This window comes from Prunus persica, chromosome G6 (assembly GCF_000346465.2).
Source record: "Prunus persica cultivar Lovell chromosome G6, Prunus_persica_NCBIv2, whole genome shotgun sequence".
NCBI lineage: Eukaryota > Viridiplantae > Streptophyta > Magnoliopsida > Rosales > Rosaceae > Prunus > Prunus persica.
In genome coordinates this window covers 27,395,766-27,409,018 of record NC_034014.1, presented here as the reverse complement: position 1 = coordinate 27,409,018, position 13,253 = coordinate 27,395,766, and the positions used below count along the sequence as shown (strand labels likewise).

Sequence of the window (13,253 nt, the reverse complement as noted above, 5' to 3'; positions counted from 1 at the left end):
TGGTGCGCCGGCTGTACCTGTACAGCCCATCACATGCTAGTCACGTGGGCTTTTTTTAAAAACAAGTGAAACTGGTTCTTTTGGTTAACCAGTGAAAATAAGGAAAAAAAAGCTCCCGCGCGTTCAAAACCTAGGCTGCACACAGATCGATTTCGTCTATCTCCTCCTCCATAGCTTTGCACAGCCACAGCTCTATTTCGGTGAAGTCACAGCTGCACAGCTTCGTACAGCCTGAAGAAGCTCCCCCCACTTCGTCTTCTCCATCTGAGGAGCATATTTCAACCAAAACCCAGAAACCCACTTCGTCTTCTCCAGCTGCTTCCTCCATCTCGGTAAGTTCGTGTCTTGATTTTCGTTATGGGTAATTGATGGTTCTATTTAATTTATTCTTCTAGTGATTTTGAATTGTTGTTTCAGTTTTTTCATTGAACAATTCCAGAAATTAATTATTCAAATTTTGTATTTCTTTTCCCACTGTGCATTTCTGCTGGGTTGTTATAGTGCCTCTTGATCTGATTGTATATATGAATACCCATGAGGCCTCTGATTGTGTATGATTTGATTGTGGTGGGTTTGTGATTCTGAAAGTGGCGTGAGGTGAAGTGGGTATCTGACATTGATGGCTGTAATGTTCATGCAATTGCATATTTCTGTATGCAATTACTAATAGCCTGTATGCAAATCCAAGTCATTGAATGCAATTACAGTATATAGTTTTTTTTTTCCAAAGTATGCACGTATCTCAACTTTTGCTTGTATTTATTTGTTCTTTTGGTATCCTTGTTCTGTCTTGTTCACTAGAATATCCTCCCCACTTGCACATGTTACAAAAAAATCAGGGTGCAGTCACCTGCTTCACTGTTTCAATTAAGTTGCAAGATTTCAGACTTGTCTCCCATGTTGTTTTCCAATTTGTATCATATTCTGTATGCAACATGCCGTAGGGATGCAGTTGTCATTAGTTGGGTGTCAAATATCATCAAACTGATATTTTCCTTCCAACAGGTCGCTGCATCTATTCTCATTTTGTGATATTATAGTTTGCTCTCTATTTCTGTCACCATTTTTGTGTATTTTGCAATGCTGACACCAGTAGCAATTGCTTTTGCTAGTTTTCCTGTTTGTTTGTATGTTTGTGGGTGCACCTCTCTCTCATGCACCCACCGATATCATACTCACAATAGACATTTGGGTCAGAGCAAGCACCAACAAAATTTGTTGCAAAGACCTGTCTAGTTTCAAAATTTTATTGTCACAGTTAACGAAAATTATGCGTGCCCCACAGAGTTCCTTTCAATGATGTTTGCTTATGGCATATTTGTTGTATCTGCACTCTTCTTGTCAAATTATCTTCTCAGCGTGTAAGCATATTTTCACTTTTTTCAGGCAGTGGCAAACTCAACATCAGCAACTTTCTTACGTGTTGTTGGTAGTGAGTTGATTCAGAAGTACTTGGGGGATGGTCCGAAATTAGTGAGGGAACTCTTTAGGGTTGCTGATGACCTCTCACCCTCCATTGTCTTCATCAACGAAATTGATGCAGTTGGTACAAAGAGGTGAGCTGCAAGTCGCTGAACATTGATGAAAAGATTGTAAATTACTGTTAATCAAATGTTCCAGATGATCTTTTGTCTGCAGGTATGATGCCCATTCAGGTGGTGAACGTGAAATTCAGAGGACCATGTTGGAGTTACTGAACCAGTTAGATGGTTTTGATTGAAGAGGAGATGTCAAGGTGATCTTGGCAACAAATAGAATTGAGAGTCTTGACCCAGCCTTGCTTCGTCCTGGCCGAATAGATAGGAAGATTGAATTCCCTCTTCCTGATATCAAAACAAGGAGGCGCATCTTCCAGGTAAATTGACATGACTGTTTATAAGAAAGAAACAAATTCAACATCAAACGTGCCAAGTTTTTATGGTTGTGACTAACGATGATTGGATCTATTGATTGCAGATTCACACATCCAGGATGACGTTGGCTGATGATGTCAACTTAGAAGAATTTGTTATGACCAAGGATGAGTTCTCTGGGGCTGATATAAAGGCAATATGTACTGAAGCTGGTTTGCTTGCTTTGAGAGAGCGCCGTATGAAGGTGAGAAAGACACTTTGATCTTCCAACCTCCCTTCCCCATCTTGAATCTCTGAAATTTGTTTATCATTTCTTACTGTGTTTGATTCAACTGGTTGCTTAATCATTGTAATTAACGTGGGTGTTACATTTAAATTGTGTGCATCAGGTGACACATATAGACTTCAAGAAGGCAAAGGAAAAGGTGATGTTCAAGAAGAAAGAAGGGGTTCCGGAAGGGCTCTATATGTGTTAGGAAACTATATATGAAATAGTAGAAAATAAAAAGGTAAAAAATATATAAATTCTATATTATATATATTGCTATATGAATTATATAAATTAGACATATTATCTATAGAATAATATATATTTAATAGTAAATTATTATTATTATTAGTTCCATATACTGTAACTGCATGCACATAAGGTTGATGGTTAAGGTTGTGCAATTGCATGTACGTATTCCTGTTTGCATACAGGGACGTTGTGTTTGCAGTATGTCATGGACAATTGCATTATGTGACGGCCAATTGGACGTTATCTACTTCACGTAATACATTGCACACCAGAGTTTTTTTGTTGCCGCAATGGGAACATGATAGCAGGGTATTGAAGCCCCGACTTCATTTACCAAACAGGAGTTCCTACTAGATTGATAATAAAGGTCTCGTAACCATATTTTGGGGTTATTTTTTTGTACATTTTATACCCTCAAACTATTCTACCATACCGATTCTAACATTTAACATCCGATATTATGGCTGAAATTATAACATCTGAAATGACATCAGAAATGATGACAACCAACACCAAATAAATCATACAATACCGGTGTTTCACGGAGCTCGCTTCTCCAAAATAGCAATTGCTTCGTATACCTGGATTTTGTCCCACTTAGTTGAACCACCATCAAGCTGAGCGTATTTCCTAAACATCTCAAAGCCGATCTCAATCCCGCCATTGTAAATGTGGTACTTGGTCGTTGAATCTCCTTCATCAAAGATGTTGTTACTAGCCTCGGTGGGAGGCTTCGTGACATCATGGGCTCGTTTGACTTGTTGGCGGACATAATTCGAAGAATTAACACCATCATCACCCAACCTCTTGTTCTTAGGTGTGGTGGAGCCTCTTGAGCTACCAACCATTGAATGTGACATTGTTTGGGTTTTCTGTTTTTGTCTCTCAGATTGTGTTTGAATAATGGATTAAGTACAAAAGAGGTGGAAGTCTTTGAGTTGAAATGTAGAGGAAGTAACTCCTTAAATAATCCTTCATTTTACCTTGGTTCTTTGTAAATTATGAAAGTTATATTCAGTAATTTATGCCCAACAAACCTACCTAAAGAACGCTAAGCGACTCGTTCGTCAAGTAAATAATGTTGTTCGTTGACCAAATTACCCAACGAACTCCTTGATTTACTCAACAAACAAGGTATTTTACTTCGAAGACGCAAGGGGAGCGCTTGTTGAGTAAAGTTCGTCGTTCCCCGGAAAATTTGACGGACTAAAATACTTTATCAAACAAACACGCTATTTTTTCACGCAAATGCAGGGGGTGCGTTCGTTGAATACAGTTGGCGTTTCCAAGGAAATTGGACCCAACTAACTTACTTTTTCAAACAAATGAGCTATTTGTTCATGCGAACGCAGGGATTGCGTTCGTTGAGTAAAGTTGCCCGTTCCTCGTTTCTCGTTCCCAGGAAAAATGGGCCCAACTAACTTACTTTTTTTAATTAAACGGATTATTTGTTCACGCAAATGCAAAAGTTGTGTTTGTTGAGTAAAGTTACCCATTCCCCGGAAAAATAGACCCAACTAACTAACTTTTTCCAACAAACGAGCTATTTGTTCACGCGAACGCAGGGGTTACGTTCGTTGAGTAAAGTTGCCCGTTCATGGAGAAAATGGGTCAACTAACTTACTTTTTCAAACAAACGAGCTATTTGTTCACGCAAACGCAGGTGTTGCATCTGTTGAGTAAAGTTGCCCGTTCCCCGGAAAAATGAGCCCAACTAACTTACTTTTTCAAACAAATGGCAATTTGTTCACACAAACGCAGGGGCTGCGTTCATTGAGTAAAGTTGCCCGTTTCCCCCAAAAGTATACCCAATTAACTTACTTTTTCAACCAAACGGGCTATTTGTTTATACGAATGCAATGGGTTGCGTTCGTTGAGTAAAATCTCCCGTTCCCCAGAAAAATGGGCCCAACTAATTTCCTTTTTCAAACAAATGGGCTATTTGTTCACACGAAGGCAGATGTTGCGTTCGTTGAGTAAAGTTGCTCGTTCCTCGGAAAAATTGGCCCAACTAACTTACTTTTTCAAACAAACGAGTTATTTGTTCATGCGAACACAATGGTTTGCGTTCATTGAGTAAAGCTGCCCGTTCCCCATAAAAATGGGCCCAAATAACTTACTTTTTCAAACAAACAGGTTATTTGTTCGCGTGAACGCAGAGGTTGCTTTCGTTGAGAAAAGTTACTCGTTCCTCGGTAAAATTGGCCCAAATAACTTACTTTTTCAAATAAACATGCTATTTGTTCACGCGAACGTAGGGGTTGCGTTCGTTGAGTAAAGTTGCCCGTTCCCTGGAAAAATGGACCTCACTAACTTACTTTTTCAAACAAATGAGATATTTATTCACGCGAACGCAATGGGCACTTTCGTTGAGTAAAGTTACCGTTCCCTTGGAAAATGGACCCCACTAACTTAGTTTTTCAAACAAATGAGCTATTTTTCAGGCGAACGCAGGGAGTGCATTTGTTAAGTAAATAAAAGTTCACGAGAAAGAAGAAGACATGAATGGGTGTTTTGTTTTGAGTTGAAGAAATTACTATTATTATTTTTTAAGGAAAAAATGTATGGGTGCGATATATACTATTGTTGGTTTAATTGGATCTATCCTCTTATATTTTTCACGTGCTTCTTTTTTAAAACTATTTAAAATTTTGTTCTTATAATAAAAAGGGAATAAAATTACAAATATATGCACATAACTATGACTCGAACCTAGGCCTTGTACCAAGGGATATGCACTAGAAACCAAATCCACTAAATACACTTCTATATTAATGTGTGTCTATTAGTCAATATAAGTTTACACAATTCGGGATCTACCCTCAAGTCAAATATGCTACATGACAATGTGTATTACAACGTAATTTCGATAATTGGTCGCTTTGTAATATAATATGTTCGGCTTATTGCCCCTTATCGTTTCTCATGCTCTGTATTTCGGTTAATTTCGACCTTCGATTTATAGTTTAAAAAACAGGTGTAATTATGCCTGTACAAAAGAATAAGATTCATTTTTCTGAACAATTAGGGGTTTGCGCACAGAAGGACTTGCATTGCATCATCGTCATGCAATTGCATGTGTTCAATGCAAATACCGACCCCCTGTGTGCAAACTGAACAAAGCTTAACAACGTTATGCTGATTAATGTATAGCGCAAAGACAAACAAAACCAAGCAAACACTTAGTTGACCCTATGTCTATTATTCAATATTAGGGTTAATGACATTGTGTTTTACACAATTCGGGATCTACCCTCAAGTCAAATGTGCTACATGACAATGTGTATTACAACGTAATTTCGATAATTGGTCGCTTTGTAATATAATATGTTCGGCTTATTGCCCCTTATCGTTTCTCATGCTCTGTATTTCGGTTAATTTTGACCTTCGATTTATAGTTTAAAAAACAGGTGTAATTATGCCTGTACAAAAGAATAAGATTCATTTTTCTAAACAATTAGGGGTTTGCGCACAGAAGGACTTGCATTGCATCATCGTCATGCAATTGCATGTGTTCAATGCAAATACTGATCCCCTGTGTGCAAACTGAACAAAGCTTAACAACGCTACGCTGATTAATGTATAGCGCAAAGACAAACAAAACTATGCTTATTAAAATATCTACCATCCTATTTGATCGATCATTAAACTTCTCATTTCTCAAACCTTCTTTAGAACAACACCACCGTCTCCTACATACTTTCCCTTCCGAATTTCGAACCAATTTGTTTTTTCTCCCGCTAAATCCAATGCCCTTCGCATAACTCATATAATATTCTTCCGCTAATTTTATCGTTTTAAACTCTTTCCCCATAACATCTTCTTTCCTCGGTGCAATAATGTCAACACCATTATCATCACTACTTTCACTAACCATATGTTCGACCGACATATGCCCACTCTCTGTTGCCGGTGCCCTGTGACTTGACCTTTCACAACCATCCAAATACCCTGAATCACTATAACCACCCTTTGATGTCTCTCCACCCCTGTCCATCTTACCAGACCTCTCCATGCCTGAGAAACATAATTTCAAACTGAAATTACATTATACTCTATGTGCTAACATACTTTCTCTTAAAAAAAAAAACTCAAATGAATAATGTCATGCTATTGCACATACTAAGGTCAATAATTGACCACGTATAACTGTTTCGCAACTAAAAACATGCAATTGCATCAACTCAATACCCAAAATACATTCAAGTCCTAAACCAGAAAATAGGGTTCTTTGACATCTTACTTGATGTTTCCATACTTTCAAAGCCTCCTCCTTTCACTTCCTTTTGCCACCACCTCAAATTTCGTCGTTAACAGCCAAGGATCTTCAAAATCTTTACAACCACATTATTATTACAAATCCATTCCCCTGCAAAATTTTAATTATATATCACACAATGCCAACAGCCCATACTAAATTACTTAAATCCCTCCAATTTGGTGACCATTTCATCATGGAGGTTGGACCCACCATCAATTTGGTATCTGCATTTCAGTTTCGGGCAACTAGAGAGAAGAGTTGAGGACCTCAATTCTATTACCATTACCTTCTTGCAGATGCGTTTTGCCCAAGCACAGACAGGAGTTGCTAAGGATTGAATTTGGGCAAGCACAGAGAAGAGCTCCTGGAGGCGCTACGGATTGGATCGGCTTCATGTACAGTTTCCTCTGGTGCTGTGACTTCTGTAAGCCCCCCTTCACTTCAGATGAAAGGGCTAAAGCCCGAGTCTCTACTGCTCCGAAAACTCAGTATTCACAGAGGTAGACAGAAATGGGGTCTCACAGAGTCCTCTAGTTCCCTATGTTGTGTTCGATTTGGGAAACCAGAATGGAGCGGACTGGTCGCGTCTTCTCCTCCTCCAAACCTGCCTTTCTCTTTCCTCACATGCCACTCACATGCTGAATCACAATGGCTGAAGAGGTCATTAGGTCATTGAATCTCAGCCATCCTTTTTTAACATGGAACCTCAACCGTTGGATAGCTGGCTGTACCGGTACAGCTGAGGCACCACAGAATTTTCCCCAGAATTGGCTGGCAATCGAACTCCAACTGACCCCAGATATAGAATTATAAAATTCTAGAATTGCAGTATCCTCCTATGTATTCCTCAAATATTTTATGCGAGGGATCTTGTGAGGTCTATTCTTATTTTAATTATTAAAATCATTTTAAAAATAAAATATAAATAGAGCATATTTGGAAATGCTTTTAAAAGGATTAAAAGTGCTTCATAAAGCTTCTAAATAGTGTTCGAGAGAAAAACTTATAAATGCTTGTGGATCAAAAATGTTGACGTTTCTCTAATAAAGCGATTGTAAAAATACGCTTATAAATAGAAGTGCTTTCTATAAAAGTATTCTCAAACTAACCCTTAAATAAATTGAAAACCATTAAAACATATTGAATTGTCAAATAATTTTAAATTTATATGCAATACTTAAAAGATAAAGGGTTCAGATAATTGTAATACAATATACTAGGCGCTAGAAAGGTTGGATTCAAGGGAAAAAAAAAGAACAATAATAATAATAATAGTAACTACCGGCACCGGGTAGAAGAGAGCCCGGCGTTTTCGGGTCAAGTCGCAATATGAATTTGGACCCGGGAAGAAATATCCGGGGCTCTGCGAAATATTAACCGAGGTGGAGGTTTGGGAGGCCATACATTCGCAAAGGTTGTAGTGTGGCCTTATCTCCCTCTCACTCTCACTCCTCTCTATCGCTCTATATTAAACCTACAGAGGCCGCCCCCTTCATCACTCTCATTTATCCAGACCTAAATTATCTTTGAGCCTCTCTGCCTCTCTCATTATCCTCTATCTTCTTCTTCTTCTTTTTCTTCTTCTTTTTCTCTTGGGACTTTCAACGAGCACGTTGGGGTCAAAGAGATAAGAGAAGAAAGAAGGGCGAGTTAGAGCGAACAGAGCAAAGCCGCTTCTGCTATAGTTGCAGAAATGACTTCTATTATAGGCGTTTCTTCTATCTATCCCCAGACTCCATGTAGTGAGCTTTACAGAAGAGCAGCAGCTTCAACGACAACAACAACAGCTACAACTAGCAGCCCTTCTCTTTCTCTTGCGTTTCCAGAGAGGCCTCACTTTAACAGTGTTTTGAGAGCCAAGAGTGGCCTGGTCAGGCAGTCTAGTCTTGTTGCTTCAGCTATTGCAACGCCCAATTCGGTGCTCAGTGAAGAGGCGTTCAAAGGGCTTGGTGGCTTCTCTAAAGACTCTCTGGACTCGGACTCGGAATATGACTCTGAAACTGAGCCAGCTTCTGCCGCCGGTGATGATGATGAGCTCGCTCTTTCCAAATTGGGTTTGCCTCAGCGCCTCGTCGACAGCCTTGAGAAACGTGGCATTTCAAGCCTTTTCCCTATTCAGGTACTTTGTTCCTCTCTCTGGTTTTGCTTTTCTTATCTTTTTATTTTAAAAGTTGTGTTTTTTCTATTTCTGTAATGATGAACTTACTCTAATTTAGTTTTTTTCACAACCCTTTTGAGCATCATCCTTTAGATTGTGTGTTTGTATGGCAATATGTAAGCTTTCTGCAGATTAAAACATTTTGTAGCCATTTTGGTGCCCTTCATAACATTATCCATCATCTACCTGCATTTTCTTTGTTCATCCTCCCATGTTGTGTTGTTTGTCTTGTTCTGGCGTGTAAATATTTTAGTCTCATCACACAGTGACCTTTTCTTGTCAAATTTAACATTTTTATATTTATGTATCAAAATGTGTTTATCAAGGTATGTGTATAATGATTTTCTAGTTACTTTTTTCTTTAAAAATTTTAGAGGGCTGTGCTAGTACCTGCATTGGAAGGTCGAGATATCATTGCTCGTGCAAAGACTGGGACTGGAAAGACATTAGCCTTTGGAATTCCAATACTGAAGCGCCTCACAGAGGATGATGAACAGAGAAGTTCTCATAGGTACCATTTATTTTTCACACATTAGAACTAAAGACTAATCTTTTTTGAAAATCTTTTGATGAATTTCTCTATTTCTCCTTTTACAGGCGGACTGGTTATCTTCCTAGAGTTCTGGTCCTTGCACCTACTCGGGAGTTAGCGAAACAAGTGGAAAAAGAGATTAAAGAATCTGCACCTTATCTAAACACTGTTTGTGTTTATGGTGGGGTTTCGTACATAACACAACAAAGTGCTCTCTCGCGTGGAGTTGATGTGGTGGTTGGAACTCCTGGTCGAATTATTGACCTGATAAATGGTAACAGCCTCAAACTGGGCGAAGTTCAATATTTGGTACTCGATGAAGCTGATTCAATGCTTGCTGTTGGATTTGAGGAGGATGTGGAAGTAATTTTACAAAAGCTTCCAACTCAGAGGCAAAGCATGCTGTTTTCTGCAACTATGCCTGCTTGGGTGAAAAAACTAGCACGGAAATACTTGGACAACCCATTGACGATTGATTTGGTAATGTTAATTCTTTAGGTTTCTTTCTTTTCTTTGTTTATAATCTTGTGCAATTAGAATATGGCATGGAGTTACGCTTACAAACTGGAGATATTAAAGCCAATGGAAGTTGTAGTTGTTTAAACTTTGAAGTAATGTCAAAGTCCTAATTCGGCATTTCTTATGTTTATATTGTAAAGTGGAAAGTAAATCTTAAAACTTTTCCTTTTCTACTTTCTTATTTTCCAAAGGTTGGTGACCAAGAGGAGAAGCTTGCAGAAGGGATCAAACTTTATGCTTTATCAACCACTGGATCTTCAAAGCGGACCATTCTTAGTGACCTTATAACGGTAAGAGTTGGAACTCTTTATTTTTCTCTTGTTTTGGCTCATTTTGAACAAGATAGTGAAATATTGTAACTTCTGATGTGTTAGAAATCTCAGCCAGCCAAGTCCACTATTTGAAAAGGAGAGATGTTTCATATGCATGCCTTTCTGATAGAACTTAATCATTGTTATGATATCTCATAACTGACATCATATGAAGAAAAAAAAAAAAAAACTCTCTGCCTCATGGTATCTAATTTTCTCATAACTGCGGATGGCGATGTTGATTATATCTATTTCAAATGACAAATGTTTCATATGCATGGCTTTCTGATAGATCTTAACTATTGCCATGGTATCTCATAACTGTCATAAGATGGATCCGCATAGTTGTACATTATTTCAAAAAGGGAACATTTATCGCATAGCACTGAAGAATGTCATATCTTCAGGTTTATGCAAAGGGTGGGAAGACCATTGTTTTTACACAAACAAAACGAGATGCTGATGAAGTCTCAATGTCATTAACAACTAGCATAGCTTCTGAGGCATTGCATGGAGATATATCACAGCATCAAAGAGAGAGAACATTAAATGGTTTTCGGCAAGGGAAATTCACTGTGCTTGTTGCCACTGATGTTGCATCCCGTGGACTTGATATTCCCAATGTTGATTTGGTAAGCTCCAGGAATTACCTATGATTCCTAATCAAATTTTAATTATACTTATTTTGGTCCTAGTACACGTTTATATGAAACTATTACCACTCTGTATGTCTTTACCAGAGTTCAGCTGCCAACACCTTGATAAGCCTGTGGCTTCAATAATATTTTTTTCCTTTTCTTTTTCCAGGTGATCCACTATGAACTTCCCAATGATTCAGAGACATTTGTGCATCGTTCTGGGCGTACTGGACGTGCAGGGAAACAAGGTACTGCCGTTCTGATGTTTACTAACAACCAGAGGAGAACAGTTAGAACTCTTGAGCGTGATGTGGGGTGCAAGTTTGAGTTTGTTAGTCCACCAACTATTGAAGAAGTTTTAGAGTCTTCTGCTCAGCACGTGGTTGCTACTCTCAGTGGAGTTCATCCTGAATCTGTACAATTTTTCACACCAACTGCACAGAAATTGATTGATGAACAGGGAACAAATGCCCTTGCTGCTGCACTAGCACAGTTGAGTGGATTTTCTCGACCTCCATCATCCCGGTCCCTTATCACTCATGAGCAGGTAATTATCGAAGTCAATTTACGCTTAATTTTCTGTTTAGGTTGTTTATGTTCTTGGTGGAGTGAGATTTAGGATTTAGGGTTTAGGGTGTGTGTGTGTTTTGGAACCTTCCTCAGGTATTTTGTTATATTATTTGAACTGGAAAATTATATGCAGGGATGGACGACATTGCAAATTATTAGAGATCCAGCTTTTGCCAGAGGGTTCCTGTCTGCTAGATCTGTCACTGGGTTTCTTTCAGATGTTTATTCTGCAGCAGCTGATGAAGTAGGAAAAATACATATAATTGCAGACGAAAGGGTTTGTATTTACAACATCTCATGCTTATTTTGATCCAGTGCTTTAATTCATTTCACTTGAAACAAATTTTGATGGTGACAATATCAGGTTCAAGGAGCAGTTTTTGATCTTCCAGAAGAGATTGCAAAAGAGTTACTAAATAGACAAATACCTCCTGGAAACACTATTTCCAAGATAAACAAGGTCTACTTTTGCTTTTGGTCACTTTCTCATGATTGCAGCTTTTGCATGAAAAAACTACTAACAGAGATGTTTATATGCATGTATTATTCTGTGTTGTCAGTTGCCAGCTCTGCAAGATGATGGGCCAGTGAATGACTACTATGGCAGATTTTCAGGCAGAGATCGGAATAGTCGACGGGGAGGTTCTAGGGATCGTCAAGGATCATCAGGTTTTAGAAGTTCCAGGGGTTGGGGTTCTAGTGATGGTGCCGATGATTCATTTAGGAGTGGTGGTAGAGGTGGTGGTAGAGGTGGTGGTCGAAGTTTTGGAAATAGCAACAGCCAATCTCGGACTTCAAGAAGCACAGATGATGATTGGCTTATTGGAGGTAGACCATCAAGCAGGTCATCATCCCGAGACAGGTATATTATCTACACATTTCAAGTTTCTCATTCTTTCTTGAGTTAACATTGAAAGAAGAATAACCGTTACTCTAGCAAATTAAAAACATCTAATAGTCCATCTAATAGTGCAGTGATCTTATAGTCTCAAGTAGAAGAATGTGCTCACTTGGTAAAATATATAGAGAGTCTGAACTTGTTATGAACTTATGAGCCAGCAACGACAGTTCTTAGTGTACATTGTTGACGAGTTTGGGAATTATTTTTCTTTGTTTTTAATATCTCTCCTCTTTCAAAATTTTCCCTCCCCACTCTTATGCTAATAATCAATCGCCTTCTCTTAAATGAGACTTGGGTCTAAACCGGAGTAATGTATCAGTCAGGGCTTAACTAACTGAAATGGAAAGAGATTGCATTCCTGGCATAATGAACAACTAATTTACCAGAATACCCTACTGTTTGATATTCAAATCAATAAGGTTTTCTCAACTTATGGTCCCATAGGGGTGGTTGCTCCTTGATTGATATTCAAATTTGCACAACTGAAATTATATCTGAATTTGCTGTTCCAGAAGCTTTGGAGGTTCCTGTTTCAATTGTGGGAGGTCTGGCCACAGGGCATCAGAATGCCCTACCAAGCAAGGATATTAGATGTGCATCCATAAATATCAGTTTTGCAGAACCGCTGGTGGGTTACGTGCATCCTTAAACATCAGTTTTCCAGCACCGTGGTGGGTTAGAGGCTGCTGCTGCCACCGCTATTTTGTGTTTGTGGGGCATCCGTGGTCAAGGAGATTGGGAGATGCTGCTACTCCAGCGTGTTTACAAGAATCAAATTGAACGAGACTTCTAAAAGAGCTATAGGAATTAATTTTGAACTGCTCTCTCCCTCTCACGAATGTATTTTGTTTGACATTATAATCAGTGAATGTAGGTGTGTTTTTAAATTTACGTAGGTGGTAAACATTTCTTGAAGAAAAAGTTATGTCTCATGTCCTAAAGTTTGAATTGTTTTGAGGAGCAATATTTTATCCGCTTCTCACCAGTCAT

At 38.6% G+C, this 13,253-nt stretch overlaps 2 protein-coding genes and 1 long non-coding RNA gene across 4 annotated transcripts; 2 read left to right on the top strand and 1 right to left on the bottom strand.

Annotated features, from left to right (window-relative positions):
• Positions 30-2,366, top strand: LOC109949895. Its single transcript, XR_002272218.1, has 5 exons — positions 30-332; positions 1,387-1,556; positions 1,639-1,855; positions 1,957-2,097; positions 2,243-2,366. It is a non-coding gene; the product is annotated as an uncharacterized LOC109949895 (long non-coding RNA).
• Positions 5,831-7,205, bottom strand: LOC109949751. Its single transcript, XM_020565900.1, has 2 exons — positions 6,617-7,205; positions 5,831-6,390 (listed from the first exon to the last, which is right to left on the bottom strand). The coding sequence occupies exons 1-2, from the start codon at positions 6,627-6,629 to the stop codon at positions 5,831-5,833; spliced, it is 573 nt and encodes a 190-aa protein (XP_020421489.1). The 5' UTR covers positions 6,630-7,205.
• On the top strand, positions 8,038-13,213 carry LOC18772556 (DEAD-box ATP-dependent RNA helicase 3, chloroplastic). Of its 2 annotated transcripts, none has more exons than XM_020565486.1 (10): positions 8,038-8,753; positions 9,167-9,303; positions 9,390-9,804; positions 10,035-10,133; positions 10,562-10,786; positions 10,962-11,339; positions 11,496-11,639; positions 11,727-11,822; positions 11,923-12,224; positions 12,770-13,213. In XM_020565486.1, exons 1-10 carry the CDS (start codon positions 8,328-8,330, stop codon positions 12,852-12,854), a joined length of 2,307 nt encoding a protein of 768 aa, XP_020421075.1. In that variant the 5' UTR covers positions 8,038-8,327; the 3' UTR covers positions 12,855-13,213. The 2 variants fall into 2 exon arrangements, with proteins under 2 accessions (XP_020421075.1, XP_007208352.1); XM_007208290.2 differs by having other exon boundaries at positions 8,039-8,753; positions 12,776-13,213.